General features: G+C 44.0%; 1 protein-coding gene across 1 annotated transcript; it reads left to right on the forward strand.

Annotated features, from left to right (window-relative positions):
- On the forward strand, positions 1-27978 carry IGSF5 (immunoglobulin superfamily member 5). Its single transcript, XM_005526548.3, has 9 exons — positions 1-233; positions 2225-2348; positions 7695-8015; positions 8709-9017; positions 13638-13766; positions 14257-14281; positions 17678-17790; positions 18959-19035; positions 26957-27978. Exons 2-9 carry the CDS (start codon positions 2291-2293, stop codon positions 27023-27025), a joined length of 1101 nt encoding a protein of 366 aa, XP_005526605.2. The 5' UTR covers positions 1-233; positions 2225-2290; the 3' UTR covers positions 27026-27978.
- Positions 27979-27985: the final 7 nt, after the last annotated feature.

A 27985-nucleotide genomic window follows, 5' to 3' on the forward strand; every position in this document is an offset into this window, starting at 1 on the left:
GCCATCCCTGCGTGTCACGGGGCAGTGCCAGGCACGGCCTGCGGCCGAGGAGCGGCTCGGAACAGCGTCCCTGCCCTCAGCGACAGTGTCCCCGACACCTGAGGGGCGCTTCCTTGGCACGGTCGGATTCAGATCCTCGCTTGGATCGCCTCCAGCCTCCTGTGAGGGCAGCGTGAGCCGGACTTGTCCTCAGAGGGAAAGCGGTGGCAGACAGCACCGGGGATGTGACCCAGGTAAACCCCCCCGCGGCCTTGATTTGCTTCCCAGCACACGGAGCCAGGGGCTGAAAGGTAATTTAGCGCTTTTCCCTGCTCCTGCCTCCGCAGGGAGCCTGCCCTGGGGTGGCAGGAGTGTTTTGGGGCTCTGTCTCCTATTCTGCTTCCTGGAATTTGAGGTCGGTGTCCCTCGTGGGGTGCCCAAAGCCCCTCTCCGGGTCCAGCTGCCATTCCCCATGGGCGATATTATTGTTGTTATGCCCTGCCTGTGTCGTGGATGAGGGAGGGAGCAGGCTCAGATCAGCACCGAGTCACCCCATGGCAGAGGAGGGGAAAAGCAGCCCAAAATAAACCCAGGCATTTAATTCATCATCAGCCAAAATATCCTGTTTCATCTGGGGATCGGCTGATCTTTCCCAGCCCTTTAAAAGTCCATTTCCAAACAAAGTAAAACAAAATATTATAGATCCCTCCATTTCCTGTCTTGCTCTACTTCGCCCCGAGCTGTTTACTGATTTTTTTTCCTGGATTTGGCATAAAATTCTCACCACTTTATTCTTCACTGTGTAAAACTTTGCCCAGCTCGGACTGCTTTGGTTCAGCTGGATTTGTCAGCGGGGGTGTGAAGGCTGCTGTTCTGGCTGGAAATCCTGCTTGTGTCACAGCTTCCTGGAAAAGGACCCAGCCCCGTGTTTTGGATTTGTTTCCTGGTGCTTTACTCGGGCTGTTTTGCTTGGTGTGGCAGATGATACCAGCTCCTGTAGCCCTGACTGGCTTGTGTGTGAGAGCTGTGACAGAGCAAGGAGAAATCCCTCCAGGCTGTGCACAGTGACCCTCCCTCCCCACCTGCCTGCTGGGGACTCCTCAGCACATAAAATGTGGAGGTAAAAAACCCAAAACCTTTCAAAATGCACTAGGAAAAGCCAAACCAGCTTTTGTGGTTTGGGCTAGCAGGTTCACTAGTTTCACTAGCAGGTGAAGAAATCAGCCCACAGGTTTGGTTTAAAATGTTGATAAGTTGACAGGGCTGTCCTGCGGGTTCCCAAGGTAAACTGAAAGCTTGAAAAACGGGAAAATGTGGATGAAAACGCCAGCTGAGCCTGCCAGATTACAGTCAGGGAACGAAGCTCTGGTACCTCCTGTGCTGCAGCTGAGCAAGAAACCCAGGGTGTCTCTGTGGTGACACTCCATTTTTATGCACTGCAAAGTGCTGCCGCAAAGAGCACCCCTGGAGTCAGAAACACTCTCCTGACAAGAAATTTGGTCTGGCCACAAAAATACATCCTCTGGCCCAGGTCCCTTTCACAAAGGCAAGCTTCAGTGGCCCAGATGAGGAATTTGTAAACCAAGCACAGTCAAAGCCTCTCCCACATATTTTGAGGGGGAGGAGGATAATATCTCACAAGTGAATCACAAACACTGAAAAAGCAGAAAATACAGAAGCAAGGTGGTGTCTCACACCCAGGCTCTGTGTATTATTTCTGATCGCAGTGGAAAGCTGCTGCTGGTTCGTTGTGGGGTATAGGAGACACTCTCATGTTCTGAGGAATAACTCTGGGGACCTTTTTGCACTATCAGCCTTTCTGAGGGCTCAGTCTGCAGAGCTGGGAGGAGATTTGATGTTTCTCATCCTCACAAGTGCTGCAGCTCAGCGAATTATTTTTTCCCCAGTTGCTCAGGTGTAACTTCAGTGATGCAGCTGGAGCTGCCCTGGCCCTGTCAGTGCTGAAGCAGGGGTGTTGTGACAGCCAGGAGGGACTGAGGAGTGTGAGATCTGCAGGAGGAGGTTTCTCTGCTGAAAAGCGTTCCTCTGTGTCTTTTGAAACAGTTATTTGAGGAAAGATTCTGCTCTGCTTCCAAACCCTCCCTCACTTAGTCTTTTCCCCTTGTTGGTGATACAGGTCACACAAAGTCACCCTTGTCACAGGACCCAAAGCAGCGGCTCATTCCCACTGATAATAAATAAATAATGATTTATATATGAATTCATGATAAATTCCGTCCTTCAGCTTCTTCTCAAGTATGCAGTGACCAGTGGTGGCTTCCTGCCTCACGGACCAGGAGAGAATGCTCCAATGGAGAGCTTCCAGAAATCCATTTTACTCCCCCTCATCCTGACTGCTGCGCTGCCAGGTAGGACACGTTCATAACCCGTGAGATGAGCCACCATGGACAAAAAAGGGAGCTCAACTTAATGTGCTGGAAATGGCCTTTGCTGATGAGTTCAGACTGAGCAGCCAGTCACAGAGAGGGATTATTTGAACTGTTTGGAAGGGGGATGTTTGCATTTGAAGCCTGAGTGATCTGGTGATTAAAAGAGTGCTGTAGTGTGAAGGACTGAGCAGTGTGTGGGGTGGGGAAGCCATCCTCTTTCCATTCCAGTTTCTCCCTTTCCTTGTTTCTCTTCCTCCTATTTGGGACTGCTTTTGAGGGTGCAGTATCAATATCAGCAGCTGGTTTTTACTTCCAGAAGTAAATGCAAATTGTCTCGTAGCTGGTTTACCACCAATTCACATGCCTGAGTCTCAAAGTCAATTCAGATTAAAAGCGTCTTGGTGGCAAAGCTTTAGAGGAAAAGTGAATATTAAGTGACTAGCTGGGTAATGGAGACAAGGCTGATTATTTTTTTAAATTATAGTCTAGCTGGAGTTTTAATGGGCTCTGACAGGAACAAGCTGCAGTGGGATGAGGGGAAAGGTGTTTTCATGGATTAATAGTGAAAGGAAGCACAATGCAGGAATGAACACTGAGTTTCCTGAGCAGTGGAGCTGCACAGGGATGTGTGGCATTCAAGAAGCTCTTAAACAACCTGGTGAAGAGGAGGGAACTGTGAGGTGGCAGACTTTGCAAGCAGTGCAGAATTACTTAGGGCAGCCAAATCCAGAAAGAGACTAGGAAGATTTGCCAGAAAATGTCATGCTGCCAGATGAGTAAGTAATAAAGGCAGAGAAAGCATTCAGTGCAAAGCATCCCTTAAATGCAATGTCTAGTGGGGAAAAGAATAGATGTCTTGGAAAGACAGTAAATTGCTGAAAGAGAGAGAAAATTTCACCATTTAATGTCTTCAGCAAGGCGGATAAAATGAAACCTGGCATGATGTAAATCCACAGAAAGGTTTCATTTTGGATATTTGCTGTTTTGTTAACCCTTCCATTACAAACAGAACAGGTTTGGTTTGAGAAAGCTACAAAGTGTGACAGAGCTGTTCAAAGGTAGGGAATCAAAGAATCATAGGAGGGTTTGGGTTGGAAAGGACTTTAAAAATCTTCCAGTTCCAACTTCCCTGCCGTGGGCAGGGACACCTTTCACTAGGCCAGGTTCCTCAATGTTCCATCCAGCCCTGAACACTTCCAGGGATGGGGTGTCCAAATTTCAGCTTGTCTCGGCTTGGAGGGAAGGATGAGAGGGCTTCATTAGACTGGGATATTCTCCTGCTTGTGAAAAAGAATAAATAGTAAAAACATGTTAAAATCATTAATTATATGGAAGTGAATGGTGAAATGATTATTTGCAGTTTCTCATAACAAAAAGAATTCGTGGCAATGACTAAAAGTATCAGAAGATTTAAGGCTAACCAAAGCCTTTTCTTTTCCCAGAGCATGTAATTAAATAGTAAAGCTCATGGTCACTGGGTGTGTGGGATATCAAATTATGAATAAGCTGAAAAAACCTATAAACAAATATCATAAATGGTAGATCCATCAGTGCAGAAGCAATTTTTTTGGCTCAGGAAGCCCCTGCATCTCTTCTTTTTGGGTACTGCTGTCAAACAGCGAGTGAGAGGAGAGAGGAAGACACGCCTGGGGGCTGTGGAGAGGTTTGTGTGCAGGTGGGAGGAAATAAGTGTTGCTGAGCATCAGGAGTCTGGTATTACTTGACAGAAACATCCTGTAAGCATTTAAAAATTCTTGTTAACATAAGCGAACAAGCCAGTCCCTCGCTTCAGGCTTTGACAAGCTCTAACCTACTTTGGTTTTCAAAAGCTCAGCTGCAAGGCTGTTGGGTTTTGAAACAAACTTGAGCTGTTTATTTATTTTTCTATCTATTTATTGTTATGTATTTAACAGTTCATAGCAGATCTGTGACTGGAGCAGTGAGCCAGTGGTGAGGAGGGGAAAGTAGAAGGCAAGGTGGGGTGAGCAGGAGACTGAAGAAAGAGCGAAGAGTAAAAGGAATTTCAAAGAGACTGGAAGGAAAAAGATGTAGAAATTCAAGAAGAAAGAGCAGAGAGGGAAGGGAGGAAGACAGATATTAGATGCAAAAACTGAAGGATGAAAAGCAGTGTTTGTGGAAGGGCAACATGGGCATAGAGGGGGAGATTATTTTGAAATACGATAATGAGGCTGAAAAAAAAAGGATGAATCATTATGGCAAAAGGATAAGCCCATCCTGTCCTTCCCTGCACTGCATCCAAATAGGTCACTTACAAAAGAGCAAAGACAGAGCCAGCAGAGGACAGGAGGCAAGGAAGAGAAGGTAGCCACATCTCAAAGGTCTTGTTGTTGAAAACTCTGGTGTGGAAGAGTGGTCCTTTGGAGTTTATTCAAGTGTGGAAGAAAAAACATTGTTGATGAAGGGTGCGGGCGGTTCTTTGGCAAATGAGGTTCCCTCAGTGCAGGCATCATCCTGCACAAGCTGCATCTTCATTTCTTCACAACTTGCAGTGGTGTGGCAGTGGATTTGTGTGGCAGAGGAGGGAGAACACCAGCTCATATTGGAATTGGTTTGTGCTCTGCGAGCAGCTGGGACACCAGAAGCACTTAAGCAAATTTTCACCCCTGGTGACTGCTCTGTAAACATTTATTGATGTGCCTTAGAGAAGGTGTTCTCACTCAGCTCTGTGTTTCAAAAGCCAAGGGGTGATCATGGAGCCAGCCCAACACTTCCCTGCTGCAGGGATGGTGTTTGCCTGGGTGGGATGTCTCCCTGCTGGTGTGTGGGGAAGCAGATGTTAAAACAGCTGCTAAGAGCTGAACATGTAATTCCTGTAAAATGCAATGAAAATCTAGCTCGAGGCCTTAATTTGTTTAAAAGCAACCATCTGCAAGGTATTTTCGAAGCAGGATGCAAATGAAAGCAGCACTAACATTTTTCTTCCCAGTGCATTAGGCAAGGTCCAGTAAAAGGACTCCCAGCACTGGCGTAAGGCATTGGTAGCTGGGTTTAGATCTCATTTGTGCCATGAATGTCCTCTGTGACCTCACACAGGTGACTTTATCAGTGTTTGTGCACGGGCTGGACAATGGAACATGCTGTTGGTTCAGGACTCCATGTGCAGAACAAACAATAAAAGCAAGAAGATAAAGAGGCAAAGGTAAAAATCACCAAAACCATTCAGGTAACAGGAAGAGAAAGCTGATGAAACTCTTCTATTGGTTGTGCTGGGGCTGGGATCTAAATGGAGGAGAGGTTATGTCCCACTCCTCAGTCCTTCTGCCTCCCAAAGGATCCCCGTGCAGGGCTCAGGGATCTGTTCCCTATGGGCAGCAATCAGGGAAAGACCATTTATTGCTCCAGCACACTTGGTTGGTAAAAGAAGATGTAGATTCTACCTTACTTATGGACTGATAAAAAATAATTGTCATAGATAAATGACTAACTCATACCTACCTGCCTATACTGCCCTGAATGTCTGAAGAAAGCAAAAACAACATAGCCAATTATTTTTAGAGCAAATGATCACTGATTATTCCTGTTCAGGGATACATTTCAAAGATTAATTAACAGCAAGCATTGTCCTGAAAGTTGCATCATTTATTCAGAGTCCTGGCATACCACATCTCCTTGAAAAAGTCAAGTGTTTGCACAGGCATGGAAATAAATTCCAAGTGCACAGAGAACAGTTTGCTTTAATAGGGGCAGAGCAGGTAAATTTTAATTTGAACAGAAATATGATTTACTTAATCTTATCTGGCTTTATTAATTATCAGAGTAGGTAAAGTTTGCTTTTCATTTAACGTTTTGTTGTCTCATACAGACATACTTTGCAGACTGAGGTGCATGGCAGAGGTAACATAACCCAGGGAGGTGGAAAATTTTTGTGAAGGTTTTTGTAAACATGAGAGGACTGAGAGTCAGCCATACACAGAACCAGGGAGAGCGAGGTCTGCACAATCCTGCAAAACAAAGAAATCTGTAAATGCTTGCAGCGGGTAGGAGGAAAGAGAGGAGCTATTTATATTAAAGAACAATTCCTGGCACCAACCTGGTTGGATATACAGTGGTTCAGTGTGGGCTGGGAGCTGCAGAAGGGTCTGGACAATGGAGCAGTGAGATTCCAGACTCTGCATCCTGGGTGCAGGTCACTGAGGCACTGGTTGCAATGTCATCACTGAGGTTGGGCTCTGGTTGCGTTTATACAACCACAAAACACTCCTGTTGTGTGAAAAATACAGCGTGTCCTTCTCTCACATCAACTGCTGACTGGAAGAAAAATGTGGGGTTTTTTTCCAATAATTTATAGCTAATCCATTAATGAATAAACTACCTAAAAAACCTGATGTGAACAAAACCCTTAAAAATTACTCCATTGTCCTGAATACTATTAGCAAGGCAGTGATGACCATTTCATCATTCATCTTTTTTTCTCCTGGAACATAATTGAACACTTATTCTCAGGCCAAATTTGTGGGCACAAATTTGTTTATTCTCACACAAATTTGTGTTTTAATTAGTCTGCCATGGACCGCAGCGTCTAATTGCTGTCTTCATGCAGAGCTGGAACCGTTGGGGCTCCACTGGCAGTCCTGGTGCTCCCTCAGCAGGAATGTCCCCCTGGTGAGGCAGATCCCCCTGGCAGGATTGTTGGGTCTGCAGGGAGTGAAATGTCCATACTCAGACTCAAAATATTCCTGTGTGAGGCCCTGTGCACTTGCTGGAGTTGGGAATGGGAGGCCCTGTGTCTATGAGGAGGAAAGGAAAACAAAGTGACTTTGTTAGGAGCTTTCAGCTCCGAAAAATATTTGCCAAAACTCACACTACCTTTCAAGGAGTTAAAAACTGATGAGTTGCAGCAGCTCTGCTTAACAGAAAGCCTGAGGAAGGCTTTAGAAGAAATACATCACAATGTATGTGATGGATGATTGAGGAATAGGGGAAGGAGCGCTGAAGGATAAATGATAGGGCTGCAAAAATTAGTGGTAATCCCAGATATGGAAAAGGGACTGGTTACAAACTCCTTTAATGATTTGAAGTCTAGGCAACTCATGTGTTTTCATATTTAAAAGTGGATTTTTTTCTGTGATTTTTGTTCAGTGATCTAGTGATCAGAGAGAGAGAAACAGGTGATTTTGGGGTGTGAGAAGGAAAGATGAAATAATTTTAAAAGGCATTTTAAAAGTAAACTACTTAATCTGTACAGGATCTGAAAGATTAGATTGCACACCTCCCTCTATGAACTGGTTAAGATGTTTTACACTATCCAACCATCTCTTTTGGTGTTTTATATGTATTTATGGACTCATTTTGGTTCCCTCACAGGTCTGGGCTTTTGTTACTCCATCACAAAAGGCCCTGAGAATGCCACAGTCCTGGCTGGCTCAGAGGCCCGCTTCAACTGCACGGTGTCTGCAGGATGGAAAGTGCTCATCTGGCTCTCCCAGGGCAGTCCTGTCCTCACTGTCATCAGCTCCCAGGGCTCTGTGGAAACCACAGAGCGCTTCACCTCCCACAACTACACCACTGGGGATGAGTTTACCTCGGAGCTGATCATCCTCAACACCCAGCTGAGTGACTCTGGCAGGATTGAGTGCAGCATCCAGCAACCCAGCGAGAACAATTTCGCCTTTCTCTCCGTGCAAGGTGTGTATAGCCACCAGCAAAAAGCTGTTTTATTGTGCTGCGCTTCAGGGAATCCTCTGAGGAATTGCTCAAGTTATCCCTGGGAAGGAGTGTGTGCTCTCATTTACCATCTTTTCCCTCCTGCCTTCCTCATCCTAATTTTACTGTCCCAGTGGGTTTTAGAGTCACATGCAGAGTGCCAGTAACAAAGGTTAAAACTGCCCCTGTTTTTCCTTTTCCATCTCTTATTCCTTATCAGCCTGCAGCCAGGAGAGCAGGATCTCACCACCAGGCACTATCCATTTGTCAAGGAGGGGCTCGGTGCACTGATGACATCTCATCACCTCTCTGCAAACCTTTTCTTCTATGACCTGAGCATATTTAAAACTTACAGACAAACATTGTTGTTTTGTTATGTTGTCCTCCAGCTGGATATGTGTCAAGATGGCTAAAAAGTGAAATTTCCTGTTTTTTATTGGAAAGGTACTGAAAGTTGAGACTTGTGCTTTAGACATTCTGGGTGATGGGCTCATGTAGTTGAAATACCATATGTTTCCATCATGCATATGGTATATCTGTATTAATAATTGTTTTCCACTTCATATCTCAAGGCATAGCTATTTCTGGGTAGCGAGATAAGGTTTAAAACTACCAGCAGGAAAGCAATGCAGCGAAACATTCTGAAGGAACAAAAACATCTTTTCACTCCCACAGTTAATGGATCTTTACTCATCAAAAATAGCACCTTAACAGTGAGAGAGAACCAAACAGTTGAGATTGTTTGCGAAGCCTTAGGATGGGCCCCGGCTCCAGACATTACCTGGATGACAAATGACTCTTTGATTGATAAGTCGAGCTATGTCACCCAGCAAAGCCCAGGATCTCACGGCCTCCACAATGCCCTGAGCACCCTAACTCTGACTCCGATGGACACGGAGCTTTTGACTTGTTTAGCTGACATAGAAGCACTCCCCAGCCCTCAGAATGCAACTGTAACTCTTATTTTTGACAACTCTGCCACGGGTAAGTGAATGTTTGCTGTGCTTTTCCCGTACTGTACCGCCTGTACTCAGAGCTCTGCGTTTTGTTCTGGTTCGTTTTGCTTTAAAAAGTCTTTTTATTTGCAAATGAAATCCTCTGGGGTGTGGAAATCAAAGCCAGGAGTCACAGCATGATGTACAGGTAGGGTTAAATGTGCTTTTACCAATCTAATGAACCATGAAGCCCAAGGTAGGACTGAGCAATACAAAGCCTCTGACAAATATCTGCCTCTGACTCCTGTGGATTTGCTGCTAGGAAAACCAGCCTTTGCTCCTTGACCAAGAAAACACCCAAGGAATTTGGATCTTAAATATCCTTGACCAGAGCATGCCTGCCATATTAACTTAATTTCTTACAAAGCCAAACCCTCATGTGAAATTGTTCTCCATAATATCCAATGCCCCTCCCAGTTTCTGCACACAACCCAGAATATGTTCTGTACTAACATATATGGAATTTTTTGGGCAGTGCATTAGGTTGCTTTTTACTGGCTTTTACTTAAGGCAATTCAAAGTTGCTTTAATCCAAGCCTGGATGTTGTGCAAATCTCTCCAGAGTAGTTAGCAAGGCCTTTGATAACTCTAAATATTTTTGCTAAGGTTCTAATCATGCTGACAGCTTCTCTTGATGAACTGATGCTCTTTCTGCAATGGGTGAAGAAGGCACATACAAAACATCCTTGCAGGATATCGATGAGGGTTTGGTACAGACATTTTGACACATAAACAACTGAGAAGATTGAGTAGATGTGCCCTTTGTTTTCAGTATGAATCATTATTAGCAGGCCTTTCTCAGAAGTGCTTCCTTGGTAATGCAGTTGGAAAAGGTCATTTTCCCATCCCTAATATGGCCTTTTGTAGTCAAATCGATCTTAATTACTGACTAAGCAAAATAGGTCTATCCTGAGGAAATTAATAAATTCCCCTGCCCACTCATTTGTGATGTTTCCATAGCTACTAACTGCAAATCAGGAGAGGAGAAAAACAGATGTCATGAAACACTATTAGTGTATAATTAGCAATTGTATAGGGCCATCATTCATTTCTCTTTGGAAATCCCATTGTGCAGCAGCAGCAGGCACTCAAAATTTGACAGAATAAGAGAATCTGAAGTCTTTAAATGATCAGAATGAAATAAAAGCATGGCATTTATAACACAGGAAGGCATATAATGTATACATCACACTCAAAATCTAAGAGCTTGTCCCAGTTTTCATGTATGGGCTTATCCTTAGCTGGCTGTTGGGGAAGAACACGACCAGCTTCAAACATGTAAGAAATCCTTCCAAAACTACTAAAATATCAATTTTCCCCTTCACTTTAAAGCTTGGGGAATCAAATTCCCCCTTGTTCCTCTCAAGCAATATAAGAATAACCGAAAATCTGAGCCCTCTCCAGCCACCCGCCCCTGGTGAGGGAATGTCCCACCTTCCTGCTCCTCTGGGTCAGTGTTTCCATACAAAGTGATGCATTTTTATGTCATTCACTCTTCTTACAGTGGTGTTTGACTGACATTTGGGAACTCCTACAGAGTTATCCCAGGGGATGCATTCACAGAACTGTTACTTGGAATGGGATCCATGGTGGAGTTCCTTAGCTGGGTCCAAGCTGTCTTTGGCTTTGATCTTGAATTCCTGTGGCTTTTGACCTGCAGAAGTTGAGGACAGAGAGTCTCCCATGAGCCTGGATGTCCTGTGCTTTTGAACTTAGCCAGAAAGCTCCAAAGTGCCCCAGAAACCATGTGCAGGTTTTTCCAGTCTCTCATTGCTCACTGGCCACCAGCACCTGCCTGGGAAAATCCCATTTTCTGCAGACACTTTGTCAAAGTCACTATTTGGACAACTTTGGGAGGAGCCAGAGGTCGGGATGGCCACAGAGGATGGGCCCTGTGGAATGAGGAAGCAGCTCTGTCCACATTAAACACTTCATGGAACTTGGCTTGGATTTCTTAATGGACTCAAAAGGAGCTGCTCGTTCATACCCAGCTCCCCTTTCTTTCTGCATCCTCCAAAGCTGCAGAGACACAAAAATGCTGAAGCACTGGGAGTGTTTGTGTTGTACCCTGTCCTTCTGGCTTCAGCTCCAGAAACTCTTGGCATCTCACCTGACCCTGACAAATACCTTGGTGTGGCAGCCAGCCTGCAGGAGTGGGCCAGTGCAGGTGTTGTGTTTAGCTCTTCCCTTCTGACTGGGGTTAAGCTTTCCCCTCTAGCTAAATAGATGTCATGCATATTTTAGTCATCTTGAAATCCCTGTGGCATCTCTATGGAACAAAACGTACTAAAATGTAGTTATCTGTTGCAGTACTTCTAGATAAAAATATTAAGAATAAGTTTATCATTAATTGATGGCAGCCTACAGGATTTGCTGCTAATTTTCAGGTTACTGAGTGCTTGTTTTTTTCTTATTAGAAGAAATTCCAGACATGCAGGTTGAGCATTAGGATTAGAGAAGACTGGAACAAATTGCTTAATGATAATGATCTGAGCTTTGGAGAATGCAGATTCCTGGCAGAGGTTCAAGCTTTGTAGGAGGCTCTGGTACTGTATCTTTTCAGTCTGAAACCTCCAAACCCCAAACACAAACCCAGGAAAATCTGTAGATAGAAAGGGTTTACCTGCCACAGGTAAACCTGGTTCCCACACCAGGGGAATTGCCCTGACCTTGAGCAGCTCCCAGCCACCCTCATTCCTGTGGTACCTTTCCCAGAGGCTGGCAGCCAGTGTGGCCATGGAGCTGTTAATTGGAACCTCAAATGAGGAAAAGAATCATAAGCCCACGGGACAGAACTGTGCCAAATCTGGATGTGTCTCACACCTGTAATTTGGATTGGAAGATTGTTTCTAAACAGCTGTCAAAAGTGTTTTGGGGCTGCTTTCTAAAGGGAAGCCAAACTGGAGGTGCTTCTGGAGTATTTGGTCAAACCAAGGGGCAGGATGATGTGACAAGCAGAACTGGCATCTCCCTTGTACACCCAGCTGCCTGAGAAATGTTCCCCATCCCTGGAAGTGTCCGAGGCCAGGGCTTGGATGGACCTGGGATGGTGGAATGTGAAAAACGAGGTTCACATTTTTTTTTTTAATAGAATTTAAAGGTTTAATAGAAAGACAATTACGAGGTAAAAATAAAGTATACAGATACACCCGGGTGTCTCTGCATTCAGCCAAGAGAGCACACCTTACTAACAAAGGATTGTCCCTTAAAAACAGAACCCTCCTACATATCCATAAATTCTCATACATGATTCAAACATTCTCCTTAAGTTTTGGATGTTTCTTTGTTTAGTTTTTGCCCCCTTCTCAATAAATCAATTTTCTTGGCTCCACCGAGTTTCACATTCCCTGATAACAGAAATGCAATAAATTCCTGCCCCAGAGCTCTGGTTACTCCTGTCCTCATCTGGACAAGATAATCTAAGAATGGGGGGTCTCCAGCCATCTCCTCTAGTCCTTGCGTTATACAAACAAAAGTAGTTTCTGCTCCAGCACCATGCCATAGCTCAGCACATATGTATATTGTACTACCATTTCTAAGCTTCATCAACAACAGAAATAGAAGGAACCACACTAATACAACAAAGTTTTCTGACCTTATACATATAACATTCATTCCAATATTTGTGAAAAGCCAACAATATAATATGTGTCTGTAACAGGAAGGTGTCCCTGCCCATGGCAGGGGGTGGAGCTGAGTGATCTTTGAGGTCCCTTCCAACACAAATCATTCCATGATTCTGTAATTCTAAATGCAAGATATTTTTAAAATTCTGTGCATGTGGGAGCCCTGTTTGGTCATAGCAACCGATTTCAGCAAGACATTGAATTATCCTTAAATCCCCTCATTTAACCCTGTAGATTACAGTGAAGATGAAGGAGTAAGTTAGAAGAGAGAATGCTGTAGAGAAGATGGGTCAGTAGCTGTGTGTTCTTCACTGGTTTTGCTCTTTGGTGCTCTTTAAGTGGGGAACAGGTGTCCCACCAAGCACATCCCAAAATCAAACACTTGTTGAAATCATTGAGAGAAATCCCAAGAGAGAATTGATTAGAAAATCACTTTTCCAGGCTAGAGATCACCAACTGTACTAATCACCTATGACTCCTGCTGTGGTTTGTGGGGAGAAATGGACATTCTTTTCAAAGCAGTTCAGCTTATTAAAAGGGACACGTACACATTTGATCAAATTAATTGTAACCCAAAATACTTATTTTCTCTCCACTGACAAGAGCAGCCAAGCAGGACACTCAATAGCTGCAGTATGGACAGCTAAACTGAATCTTAACACCTCTCCCCAAATGTCTCCAAAGAACTCTGGGATGCCCAGCATAATTAGAAAACAAAGTTAAGTTTGAAGGTTGCAATCCTGTACTTTCCAGAAAAGAAGCAGCAGTGGGAGAAGTTACAACTGCAGTAAAGGATCTGAATTCGGGAATATTTTAAATTTTTTGGGTGCCATCCATAAATACAGAGTCTGTCATTTGGAAAACACAGACCCCTTGTTAAATATTCACCAAGCACTTAATAGCACCTCACAGAAAAGCTAAATATGATGAAAAGGATGTTTTGAGCCTCTGATAGCCCAATGTTTCTCCATTTAATTTAACAGAAAATGATTACAGTGAAGACAGCAGGAGCACGTGGGTTATTGTACTTGCAGTTGTGCTTTCATTTCTTGGTATTGTTCTCCTGGTCGTTGTTATTGTGGTTGCTGTGCGCTGCTGCCTAAAGAGGAGAGGTGAGTGGATCTTCACAGCTGCTCTATACATTAAAAAGTGTTTTTGATTTGACAAAATATCCTTGTGTCAGCTCTGATGCTGCACAAAGACCTGTAAGCAGAAGACTGAGCAGGCAGATCCTGCTCTTAAGTGTGACCTGGTTAAGATCCTCCTTAATTTCACCACCATGTTTCTCTCATAAATTTATTCTAATCAGTGTCATCCCTTCACATTAACTCCTAGGGGCCATGGTTTTTGGGAGTACATTCACTTTTAAAGACAATTTTTTTAAAGACAGTTAAAGGTTCTTTATTGAAGAATAGTTTCAGTGCTGTGTGCCTAATTCCAGTTTCCATGTAAGCTGCTCTACAGGGCTGCCCGATTTTGCAGAGAGAGATGCTCCTGTGGTAGCTGGATGCATGGGGTATGCTCTTAGAGAACTTACAGAAGTTTTAAACTTTAATTTCCTCCATTTAAAACACTTTTTTCTTTCTTTTTCTTCATTCTCAGGATCCACCTACCAAAATGAAATAAGGTAAGTCAGATGATGTGGGAAAACTTTTTGTGTTCGCTGGACTCTGAGGCTGCTGCAGGGTGGCAAGAGGAGAAGTGTCCTTGTCCTGGCATCCCTCATCCCAGAACTGCCGCTGCTGCCGGGCTGCGTGAGCTTGTGGGGACAGCAGAGGGACGGGGGACAGCATCCAGGGAAGGGCACTGACCCTAGGGATGAAAGCAGATTGGGAACTCGGATCCCACCACGGTGAAAACCCCACCAAAACCCCAAAGCGCCGCCTGGCTGGCTGGCGCAGCGCAGGGTGACACCGCGAGCAGACGCTGTGCTAAAGCTGAAGGACAAAGCGGTGGCTCGGAGGCGGCTGTGGCCCCGGTGGCCCGGGGAAGGCAGGGCAGGGAGGATGGCTGGCGAGCACAGCCCGCGGGGCGATTGCCTCCGCCGCCACAGGATGTCACTGCCAGACCGGCAGCGAGCCCCGCAGCGGGGCAGGCGAATTCCAGCGGCTGCCCGGCTCTTTAAGGCTGGTAAAACCGGTGAAAAAGGGGTTCAGAGGGCAGGTTTAGATTAGATATTAAGAAGAAGTTCTTGTCTCTCAGGGTGGCGAGGCAGTGGTACAGGTTGTCCAGCGATGAAGTGACCCTCCTTGGGAGTGTTCATTGGAGCAGCCTGGGGTAGTGCAAAGTGTCCGTGCCCACGGCAGGGGCTTGGAACGAGATGATCTTTAAGGTTTCTTCCAACCCAAGCTATTCTATAATGCTATAAAAGATTAATAAAGCTGCCCCGTGGATGGGTATCAGCACCTCATTCAGTGATGGTCAGATGTGTTTCAGTACAAAGCTGTTGGTCCATTATTGCACTGAGCTGAAAAACTTTAGAAATCAATATGTGGTGGCTCACCGCTCTTTTTATCAGCACCCGTGTGGCTGTGACAGCCATGGCAGTGGGGTTATTCATAATATTATTTATATTTAGGCAGCATTGTAAATTCATTCTCTGCCTACGCCTGTGGGGCTTTTAACTCCCCATCCCTTAATGAGTTTGCAGAATGTTCCACCCTGTTGCCTGGCAAGTCAGTAATTCCCAGTTTCATTAGCAGCCCCTTGTGGGGAAAGTTTGTGGAGGTCTGTTGACAGATTTCCAGTTGTAGAGCCACTTTATTGATAGGAAACAAAATAAGGAAATTAGATACCCTCTTTTTTTCTCCCAAGGTAATGATGCTTATTATGCCATACCATAAGTGTAAACTTCCATGTGATTTCTTACTTTGTTGGGCTAAATTCATAATTTTGCCAAGTGCAGCTATATAAATAGGGCAGGACTAAATCAGCAGGGATTGTTTGGGTTCTGACTTGGTTCAGAATCGCAAAAACTGCCACAAGGATCAACCCTACTAAGGCAAAACCAGTTGAACGTGCAGGGAAGGGTCTGCGCAGCAGCGGGGTCTGGAATAGTCAGGTCCATGTTCTTCCCAGCCCCTGCCTTGCTGTTGTGGATCTGCAGTGCTGCTTTCAGACAACCTGAACAGGTCCAGAATAGGGCAGAACTTCCCTTTCCCTCTGTGTTTTTGCATCTGGGCTGGGCAGAAACAATTCTACCTTCATGGCAGAAGTATGTTTTTAGCTCTCAGTACTACGAAGTTACTATTAACTTTAACTTTAAAGATGAGTTGTCTCACTGTGTTCACAAGCTTTGCTTATACTTTAAAGTTAAGAAAACTGGGATGAGTTCGGGCTCTGAGGCTCAGTTTGGACTTGGAGATTCAGTGTTGACAGTTCTTCAAGGTTTGAAAAACAATGACCCTGAAATCATAAGGATTATTAACAATCAGATTTTGTAGATTTTTTTGTTCAGTATTTTTTCCCTTGGGGGGAACTTCCCTGCAGTAAAAACAATGATGCTTGTCCAGATTTTGGAAGCTGCATTTCTGTGGTAGCAAAGCAGTAGTGAGACCAATCATACACTGGTTTATTTCCCACCTTTATTTTTAACTTGCTATCTTCCTATTCCTCCCACACCTTTATTTTTTTTTTTTTTTTACGTAGCTGCTTTTTATTTGGCAACTCCACTGAGTTTGTTGGGATCTAAGGCTCAGATAAAAGAGACGGCAAAATGTCACGTAACATGTGGGGGTGGCAGCCCTAAACAATTGCTTTTGTCTTCTAGCAACCATGGCAAGGCTCAAAGTGGTGTCCAACCTGTTTATCTCCTAAAAAAGCCCCATAGCTGACAGCTGACTCACCAGATTTGTGTGTGCATTAGTAACACCCCTCTGAAGCTCTGTGGGCCTGCAAAGTGATTCCTACTAAATATAAAAGGATTAGAATTACAGAATCGTGGAATTCCTGAGGCTGGAAAATCCCTCCCAGCCCATGGAGTCCCAGCTGTGCCCGATGCCCACCTTGTCCCCAGCCCAGAGCCCTGAGTGCCACGTCCAGCCCTTCCTTGGGCACCTCCAGGGATGGGCACTGCAAAGCTCCCTGGGCAGCCCCTGCCAAGGCCTGAGCTCCCTTTCCATGGGCAAATTCCTGCTGCTGTCCACCCTGAGCCTCCCCTGGCCCAGCCTGAGGCCGTTCCCTCTCCTCCTGTCCCTGTTCCCTGGCAGCAGAGCCCGACCCTCACTACAGCTTTTGTACAAGGACACGCAGCATTTTCCACAAACGTCACTACCACCCCTTCCCACTAAAAATTCCTGGTTTTCCATAGTCAATTTGTGTTGGCCACACCTCAAACCTGGGCAGAGGTGGGCCTGGGACTATCCTGGAGAGGGTTCCATGGTAGCAGCAGATCAATAGTAGCATCTCTTCTAGCATCAGAATTCTGGGTAAAAAATGACCATTCTCTCCCTGTGCAGCTGTGAGGGCACCGTACTGCAAATTCAGAGATGTGTGACTTTAACCAGGGAATTTCTCTCTGGTTAACAGAGAGACACACAGGGAATTTCTCTCACGTGTAAAGTAAATTTCAGGGTGAAAGATTAACTTCAGAGTGCACAGATGAATCACTGACTGTGGGGATGTGAGAGGACACGCTTTGGCTTTGCAGCTGGGCACCAAAATGATGAGCTGTCATAGGTGACCTGGCTGGTGTTCCATTATTTGGCTCCTAAATACCCTGCAATTCAGAATCAGAGATCAAAATTAATTTTCTACAAAACCTATGATCTGGCACAGGGTCCACACTTTTTGAACGTTGCCTTAATTTCATGGGTTTTGACATTGCAGCTGATGGAAACTTTCCAAACAGAATTAATTCCATGGGCAATACTTCCATGGAACAAGATTTGTACCGGCTAATTGCTTGGAATATGTTTTACACCTATTTTCTGGGATGTGAGACATTTACTTTTTTTTCTCTAGTCTGCTACCCAAGAGTTCTCCCACCACAAAGAACTTCAAATGGCACCTTTTTGTTTTCTAGAAAAGTTTCAGCTGAGAAGAAAAAAGATGGTGATTTGGTAAACAGGCAGAGGAATGGCAGTGAAAATCTGGGATACATTCCAGAGGAGCTGTGGAACACAGAACAAAGCCCAGGTGAGTCCAAGCTGGTGAATCACAGGTTGTTAAATTGCTTCTCAGCACGGGCCTTTTGGACAACAGGTCAAGCAATTAAAATTATGAGATTTCACAGTATTTAGTGAGCTTGTGCTTTTCATGGACCTCTCTAGAACATTTTTGATTTTTTAGGGGATGATCTTCCAAAAATATTGAGGGAACATCCATGCTTTTTGCAATTTAATTTAGATTTAGTCCTGGGTTTAGTTTTTTTTTTTAAATATCATTGTTCTTCCATTTGTCTTCTGGGGCCAGATGTGGGAAGACTGGGTTTTCATACAAGCAGCAATTTAGGCAATATTTTGCAGTTGGTCTGTGAAAACAAAAGAAAATCCACTACTATAAAAAAAAAAATAAAGAGAGAGAAGAAGAAAAGAATAAAGGCTGTTAGTGAACAATTATTTTACTGATAAATGACTAAGGCATTATAAATTCTTGTCTTTAAGCACAAAGACTCTTCAAAAGCAAATGTAAATCTCCACCAAATCGTTACCCTCCACTTGCATTTATAACCACATTATTCTCAAAACATTTAATCAAATGCTTAATGGCATAAAATTATTGTGCAGAGTCTATAATCCAGGCAGGCATCCTTTTCTGTCTGACAAATAAGTGGTGAAGAAATAAGTACAGGGGAAAGATTTTGAGAGTATGTAGTATTATAAAATGCAGCAGTTATAAAAAGTAAAAGGAAAATTAAATTAATCTGGACAAATTGATTCCTCAGAGTCCTAGACTGGCTTTTTTCATATTTGTTTGTGTTCTGGGTTGACCTTGGCTGGCCATCTCCATTCTCCACTGCCCTGGGTGTCTCCAGGACTCTTTCCCTCACACTTTCTCACTCCTCTTTCCCAGGTCCTGCTGGGCTGGGTTTTTTTGTGGCCGAGGTGCCACCAATGTCACAGCTCAGGCAGGACCCTGCTGGAGCCACCTGGAACTGCCTCTGTCTGACATCGGGGGCAGCTCCTGGTGCCACCTCACAGAAGCTACCCCTGCAAACTCCCACAATACAAAAATCTGGCTGTGTTAGCCCAAAAAATCAGCCTTTGTTTTGGGTTTTTCTCACAATATTAAATCCTCTTCAGCCATTGTGATTCATGCCGTGGTGGACACTGAGTAGCAGTAATCTTTTATATTCTTTTTGCAGGACTTGCCTCTCTTCCCTCAATGTTTTCAAAGTTTGCTAGCCCTGATGACAATTTGCAAATCACTTCTGTGCCAAAGGTAATGCTGATATCTTGAATATCTCGACCTTTTTTCCTTTTGCTGTATTGTGCTAGAGCCAAACATAGATTTTGGGGGGAGGTAGACAATTAGAAGTCAATTACAGCTGTAATTGGGTAAGTGGAATGTCCTTTCAACATTCATGACTGGTTTCCTTCAGATTTGAAGGAGATGTGGATATAAGATAGAGGCACTGTGAAGGTGAGGTTTGAGGTTCCTTTGCAAACAAAGTCCAGTGTAGAGAGAGTAAATAAATGTGTATTTTCTCTGGATCATTTCTTGACTGTGTTTTCCAATATTCTAGAAGTTGCTTCAATCAGGAACTTTACATTGATGTTGAAACCTTTGGTATCTCAGCAGTAAGAGCTGGGAGGGAAAGCAAACACTCAACATCCAATGCCCCCAGAGCTTTGCCCCTTTTCCATGTGGATAAAATGTAAAAAGAAGAGCTCAGTGTTTATTCCTCCACTGGTTCCATTCTCAGTGGCCTTGTTCTGAAGGCTGGTGCTGCTCTCCCTCAGCTTTCAGCACAAGAGAAATGTGAATCTTAATTTATGCCATATTTCTGTAAAATCCATTTAGCACCTCTGGGATGGTTTTTGCCAATATTCTCTTGAGAAAGTGGCAGTGATGTGGTACTGAGTTCACTCCTCACACAGTGATAACTCATTTATTTCTGAGGAGCTGCTTCAACATGTACAATGCAGAAATCTGTCTTGGGGATGACACTGCACATAAATCATAGCAGAGTGTGTCAACTTATTTTGGCACACAATGAAATTTAGGAAGCACTCAATCAACAATTAAAACAATGATCACATAATACCAGTAAAAAATAACAGCAATGACACTGATGCATTTGTGCCTGGCAGTTATGATGGTTGACATGAATTACTTGTCAAACAAAATACTTTTAAAGCAAAGCTGAAAAGTCTGCACAGAACAGTGGAGGCATCAGTGTGGATCTATAACCCCCAGCAACACTTTCAGACAGAGTTTGGAAGGCTTGTGAACAGGATTATGGGGCACTGGCTGTGCTTCCACACATGTGGTGTCTGCTCTGACAACCAGGAAAGGTTGTGCTGAGCACCCTGGACACATTTCAGGGCAAGGATATTGACTCCAGGAGGCATCTGGATGTGGCAGCTGGGGACATGGTTTAGGGGTGATGGTGGTGGTGTTGGGATGATGATGGGACTGGATGATCTGGGAGGTCTCTGCCAACCTTGATGACTCTGGGATTTGGTGGTTCTGGGATTCATTTGGGCCATTTCCCAGGTGCTCACTGATGCTTCAGGGGCACTGGTTGGGCACTGCAGTGGCACTAGGGCATTTAGTGACATCTGAAAGGCAGCGAATTTGGGTGTTCTCAGGCAGCTCCATCCACTGTGGAAACAATAATGGTTTGAGTGGGGACCATAAAGAGACTGGGTTCACTGTCCTCATTCAGTCTGAGACATGGAAGGTGCAGCCTCCACATGAAATCCTGGGTTACATGGCCTAGGAGTTCAAGTGGTCAGGGGAACTTTGAATCCATCATGGGAACACAGCATAAAATTGAAATATTTATGATTTTAAACCAGTTGTCCCTGGACAATATAAAAACTCTGTTACCTGCATCAATAGCTGCACACACGTTCTTGAAAAACACCAAGAGAGAACCAAGAAGTGAAAATTATTTATAACTATTTCCCATACGTTAGAGGAATATTTAGCAATCTAAAAATGGCTTGATGAAGACAAACTTTCTCAGTTTGAACAGGGCTTCTCAGTATATTGTGATGGCCCCATCTTGTGTATGCAGGAGCTGATAAAAAGCTGCTGAAGGTTTACCCTAAATTGTGGATTTGCAGTCCATTATTTAATTTCCTTGCAGTAAATACAGAGTAAAAAATTTCCCAGACAAAAAGCATTTTCCTTTTACATTCATAACCTTCCCTGTTAGCTGCATAATGCAGGTTTTCTCTCAAAAGGTGTTCCTGGATATATTCCACTAAAGTTCAATCACCACTGATGCCAATATATTGCCTAACAACTATTGAAGTGCTCTTTCATTATATTTCTTGTCAAGTAGGAGAAATCAGGTGTTAACTCATGGTTGTTTGCTGGCTAGTGCTGAATCAATTTGTTCAGAAACCACCTGCCTTCCTGCCATCTTCTAAGTGCAGAAAGTTGTGATTCTCAGTTGGCTTTCCCTGCCTGAGTACTGGAAACATTCCCAAAGACTTTTCATCTTTGTTCTCCAGCACCTTTTAGTGAGAAATAGGGGATAAAAAACCCCAAACAAACAGGAGGAAGGAAAAGTTATCCTGAGAATTCATTCCATAGTGAAGGAGGTCAGGAAGGGGTGGACTCCAACAAATTACTTCTCTCTCCCTGGATAATCAGGGAAAATGAGCAAAAGTCCTTGCAGTGCTTATTTAGAGGTCATGAAGAAGGAAGGAAAATCCAAGGCCTCCCTGAGGAGCAGGAAGTCCATCTACTGATGGAAAAATTGCAGATTGAAGATGTAAAACCGTATCTATTCCTGTGTCTCTGAGGGTAATGGCTTCAAATTTGATCCCTTCCCTTCCATATGTAAAAAAGTTACAATTTTAAACAGTTTGGGAGATTGAAGGAGACTTCACAGGTTTTGCTTCCTCAGGTTTTGTTACACATAGATCCAGCTGGGTACAAACCTGAAATCCCTGGTGTGTGTCACAAGGGGTGCCAACAGAAAAACATCGAGCTCAGCTTTTGGCCATTCAAACTCTTTGAATCAGAAACTAACGCAAAATGTCCACAGAAGATAAATGCTGCCCAGAAATTGCACTGATCAATTCACAACCTGAACAAAAGGTTTGGCAAAGAACAAAGGAGGAAAATCAAAGGTGTGCGAGACGTTTAAAAAATGATGAGTAACGAAGCAAATTATTGAGCTGAGGGAAAAATTACCAGCCACTGGAAGAGGAGGCCAGAAGCATCAGTCAGAGGTGCTGGAAGGTCTTCATTGTGGTGATATTAACTGAGAAAAGGTCAAACTGAGAGCAGAGGTGCAGGCTTGTGTTTAATTGCATCCTGTCCGAGATGGGAGAGTGTGATCCTTGCTCCCAGTACCAGGGCTGAGCTGCTAGAGTGGGTTTTAGGGACCAACATCCCACTGAGGGAAGAGTTCCTCATTCCCTGACCCACAGTGTTCCTTCCAAAAGCCAAGAGCAGTGAGGGGGATCCCCTGCCTGGGATTTTGCAGATTTTGGGGCAGCCCCACAGACAGTTGTGCCTGAACAAGGGCCACAGGGCCAGCTCTGCCCGGTCCTGAGCGCCACCTCCAAGGAACTCTGTTTTCCAAGTTCATACAGAAGGAGCTCCAAGGACTGAGCAATTTTCAGGATTGTACAACCTCCTAAATGAGCTTCATAATTAGCTCATTTAATATGCCATAAACATCTCTGTGATAAACCAGGAGCCCATTCCATATGAGGGTGTGAATGCTCATTTCCAATGGGCCGGATTCATCCCTGCTCTGACTTCAGCACAGCTCCAGGAAGCTTCCACAGCCTCATTCCTCCTTTCCAATCCAGAGTGAGTCATGGCTCCCTTAATGGGGAAGGATCTATTTTTTTTTACTTAACTACTCCAAATGACACTCTATAAACTGGAAATATTATTTAGTTGTGGTTGTGGTTTTATACCGACAAGGAAATGAATGATGAATTGCAGCTCCATTTATTGCCCCGTATAGAACTGCTCCGACTCTGAAGGTTGTTGGAAAGAAAAATTAAGCTATCAAAAAGGAATTAAAAGGTCAATAAATAGAAAAATAAATCAATGAAAGCAAACAATTTTCCCCCTGCTGATGAAATGGGCTGCAGATATGTCATGTTATGATATCCATTGGTTAGCATATCTTAATTAAGAGAGGAATAAATATTGATAATACAGATAGAGAATTGGCAGTTGCAGTTTACAGGTTTTTTCCCCAGATGTCTGTGGGAGAAAGGGAGGAGTGAAGGTATATGGGTGGGACTAACCCATGAAGAAACAAGGGGCAGTTTCCAGGCTGTATTGATGGGCCGGGAAATGTACTGAATGTCCAAACAGTTGACAGGATGGAACTGGTTTGTTACTTGAAGTAAGAGTGTATCTGAGTTATTTTGAGGGTATCCAGAATTTCTGGGGTGGATGTTTTCCTGGAAATGAAGTGAGTTTAGAATCAAAATTGAAAACTAAGGGCAGGGGGAGAAATAACCTTCAGAACCAGAAATCTGTGCCCCCCTGATTTTTTGTTCTGTTTCTGTTAGCCCAGTGTGTGATGCGTGCAGACACATTTGGGAGCACTCCTACCCCACTAATGTCAGCAGTTTGTTCTAATGCAGTTAGATCTGATTTTTTTTTGGCTGGGTAATACCAACTTCATTTTATCACAGTCTGAGGAGCTGCCATCTCCCACATCGGTGGGAGATCAGATTCCTGTTTCCCAGGGCCAGATGTGTGCTCATCATTCACATCACTGATATCACATGGGGTGCAGAACTGACTGAAACATGCTTGCAAGAGCAGAAATCCTTCTCTCATTGACAGAAGATCATCAGTATTCAAAACACCATGGAAGGATTCAACCCTGAAACCAGCTGATACACACTCAGTTTACCTTCAGATTCATCCATGTGTTGCTAGCTCCCTTTTTGTCTGGCTGAAGAGCTGGAAGAGATGAAAAGATCTGTGCTGCATCTGTTTTCCCAAACCAACAAACTATGTGAAGCTTTTCCCAGTATTATAATCCTTTTATAGTAATCCCTGTGAAAAGGCACCCAAGGCAGATGATAAATCAACAGGCAGGCTTTGAAGCATGTGACTGTCAGATATCCATGGTTAACTGGATGCCAAGCTGACAGTACAAAGAGATTTAAAACTGTGTAAAAGAAATGCTGATGTCAGTGCCTCCTTCCTGATGGGGGTTCTACCTCAGAAACTCGCTCCTGTGATGTTTTGCTGTGCAGCAAGCCACTGGAGATGAGGTTTTTCCCTTCAATCTCTAGGGTGTAATGAATTATGAAGCTATTTTTCCTCAGACTAGGACTGGCAGGACTAGTAGAGCACTGGATTAATCTAAAGAGGAAACAAGTTTGAAATCTAAACCAAGCAGGGGCTCCAGCAGCTCAGGGTATAAATATGAAGTGATCCTAAATTGTTGTGGTCCTGCTCCTCTGCATTATTATTTGTAGTGTGTTGTATGAGATCTTCCATTGCATTCAGAAGATGAGTTTTAGGTCAGTGACCAGCAGCCTTCATTGCAGTGAAGTGCACCTCAGGAAGGCTCTGCTGCTTCAGAGAACTCTTCCCAGAAACCGGGCCAGCACACAGCGTGAGTTGATTGAAATTCATTAAATTATTCATTAATTGATACCAGAGCACAGTAAGCATGAAATAGAAGTAACTCTAAAGCAAATAACTTTGAGAGATGCAGCAGGGCAAGGGTGAACCCTCATGGATGTCATCCCCACCCTGGGAGAAAACTGCTCAGTTCCTGCTTTGGTGGTGAGGAGAAATGCCATGCCAGACAGGGATGGATCATTCCTGGAGATGGGATTTTTAAAGAAAAAGAGGCTTGGTGGGGTTACCTTTTCCCCAGTGCTGTCACAGGATCCAGCTGCTGCTCATCTTCCAGCTCTCTGCTGTTCAGAGTCATACACAAACCTAAAGCAGAGAATCTCAGAATGGTTTGGGTCAGAAGGGACCTTAAAGCCCATCCAGTGCCACCCCTGCCATGGCAGGGCCACCTCCCACTGTCCCAGGTGCTCCCAATGTCCAGCCTGGCCTTGGGCACTGCCAGGGATCCAGGGACAGCCCCAGCTGCTCTGGCAATTCCATCCCAGCCCCTGCCCACCCTGCCAGGGAACAATTCCTGCCCAAGATCCCAAGATCCAGCCCTGCCCTCTGCCACTGGCAGCCATTCCCTGGCTCCTGGCCCTGCAGCCCTTGGCAATTGTCTCTCTCCAGCTTTCCTGGGGCTCCTTCAGGCCCTGCAAGGCCACCCTGAGCTCAGCCCAAAGCTTCTCCTGGCCAGGCTGAACAATGGCAGCTGGGCCAGCCTTTCCTGCCAGCAGAGCTGCTCCATCCCTCTGCTCATCCTGGAGCCTCCTCTGGGCTCTCTCCAGCAGCTCCAGCTGCTCCCTGGGCTGGTCCCAGGGCTGGGGCAGCTCTGCAGGTGGGGTCTCACCTGAGCAGGGCACAGGGACACGATCCTCTCCCTAAATCTCCTGTAGCATTGCCTCCAAGTCACCCCAAAACTGCCTCTTCCCACAGCACTGCTGGATGAACTTTCTGAATAATATCTTTTTTTTTCCCTTTAGCAAATCTGGTGGAATAGAATATTCTTCTGCAGCAAGTTCTCTGAAATATTCTCACTTCAGTATTTTGCTAAACATGGTATTCAAAACATGACCTATTTCAGGGAGTTTTCGAGACAGGGTGTTCTTGGGCCCCCTCTCAAACTTTCTGGTTACTCATTATGCTACTGGCTCAGTGGCACACACCACAGTATCTGGGAATATTTCTTTCCACAAACATAAAACTTGGCCTTTGGCATTTTTTCAGACTTTTTTTTTCCCCATTCTATTTGAAAATTTGTTATTTTGGTGGGAGAGGTAGTAGAGAGCTTCTCTGTTCAGCACCACTGATGTCTTTGGGCAAGAAATTAAATGCAGGAGAGGGAGCTTGGAAAAGGTCCTTGAGCAGAGCCAGGCAATGCTGTTACTTCCTAAAGTACCTCTCCTTTCTGCAAAAATAAACAGTAAAGAAGGGTAAATTTAGAGAACAGCAGCATGTTCTAGCAACAAGAAGGGATGGGAGGGTGGAAAAAGAGAGTTGTGTTTAAAACAGAAGGCAGCTGTCTTGTGAAATGCTTCTAGGATAGTTAAATTTATCCCACAGTGGTGCTGGGGCTCATTAAATACCAGAGACATGTTGTCCACATTTGTTATCTAACATTTGCCTCCACGTGTTATTCAATAATGTATATGTACCAAATGCATTATTGAAGATGTTTAATACTGGAAGAATACCAGAGCAATACAGACTGTGCATGATTAATAATGCTCCAGAAACAAACCTCAGGAAAACTGGTCAGTAGTTAAAAGAACCAAATTTGCCTTGATAAAACATTTCACTGAGAAAAACAGTGGAATTTCCATTAATTTCCAAGGGCTTGAGACCAGGTGAGGAATTGCAGGGAGGAGATGTTGCTACTACATTTAAAAATCCAAAGTTCATGTTACTTGGATGCATTTGAGAGCAATTTTTTCCTCTCCAGTGATACTTTGTAAAAGCACAGAAGTAATTAGGACTGGAGATGCACCTGCACTTGTTTCAGATGAGGAAAAGCTTTCCAAGGCTCTGCTGAGCATTTGTCCTGCTCTGATCCCACTGGGGCCAGGTTGAGAACAGGCTGCAGACAGTGGTAGTGGAATCCTGGCAGTCTTGGGAAGTTTAAAAAAAGCCTGGCTTGGATAAACACTGAGATGCTGAGGGTGATCTTCCAGCCCCATGAAATGCTGGTGTGCTGTGATTTCAAATGGATTTGGAAAACAAATGTCCAGATTTTTTACAGCTTAACAGGTATTCCCTTTAGGAGAACCAGAGTAGAAACACCTTTTGCTTAAAAGCACGCAGGCAGCAGAGGCCACAAGAAGTTCTCAGGCAGCATAAGATCAGATAATGAATTCCCAGAACTGCCAGCAGCGTGTTGCACGTGAAGCTTTTGTTCCGTTCTGCTCCTCATGCTTTCCTTTGTGTTTGGATTTTGAGTGGGTTGCTGATGATGGATTTCATTTTGCTGTAATGCTCAGAGGTGAGGGGTTGGCAGGTAACCTCCTGAGACCCTTTGTGGGACTGCTTTTCTGGGATCTCTTTTAGTTCTGTAACTGCTTTTGCTCTCCCCTAGGTGCGACCTCAAAGACGTACGGATTATCTGATCAGCCCAAAGAAAATTAGGAACGTGACACTCGTGTAGGATCTGCTTCTCCAAGAAGTTGTTTTTTCACACATTTGGATGCCTTCATGCAACGGAGAAAAGTTAAAACCAGTTCTCTCAGTTTTTGTTCTAAGTTATTTTTATTTTATTTTTTTCTTTCCTCATGCAATGAAACAAAATTGCAACGCAGCACATGATATCGCAGCAAAATAATGGACACAAATGACATAAATAGACTGCCCTAATTGCCAGGACTGTGAGTTTGATGGGACTGTGGAAGAGGAATCTGTGTTTTGGGTCCCAAGGAAATCAGCAAAACTCCTGTCAGACAGGAATGTTATGTTACAGCAAAATCAAGGACTGGAAATGCAAGATATTTATTATTTCAGAAAAACTGGTTAATAATAATTATTAGCACAATATCTATGCTTTTGAACACATTTTATGCACATTTTATCGTCTTGAGCATTCAGATCAACAACATTTTTCCATTCCTATTCTGTAATGAAATCAAGGGAAGTTTTCATGAGGGCTGCTTCAAAATTTCTAGCAAAGCTATCTTTGGATCAGGAATGACATTTCTCCATTTCAATACATTATTTTATAAGAAGTATTTGCCTTAAAATTCCATTTCAGAATAGAACCCAATCACCCATGTGCCAAAAAAATCCTTTTTTAAAAAAATTGAAATTCAAATATCTTAAGCTGCAAAATGTAGATTTGAAACTCTTGACTTTGAAGAGTTGTTGCTTGAATGCTTTACGTCTCTGTTCTACTTGTGGGCTGAGCTGTGTCACAGCAATGGTGGCTTCTGGAATTCAGTTTGAACAGTGTTTTTTCCTCAGGGATACAGTTGGTAATGACCATGGGAAATGCACTTTAACAACAAAGCAGCTGCTCAGCAGAGCAAATCCAGCACATGGACCATATCTAAAATTGATGGAATGTTTTGTCTGAAATTCTGTATTTCACAATAAAAAAGTTGGAGCTTATTATTTT

The sequence above is a fragment of the Pseudopodoces humilis genome, chromosome 2, assembly GCF_049639895.1.
Source record: "Pseudopodoces humilis isolate 2021_Gansu_Grassland_sample_001 chromosome 2, ASM4963989v1, whole genome shotgun sequence".
Classification (NCBI taxonomy): Eukaryota; Metazoa; Chordata; class Aves; order Passeriformes; family Paridae; genus Pseudopodoces; species Pseudopodoces humilis.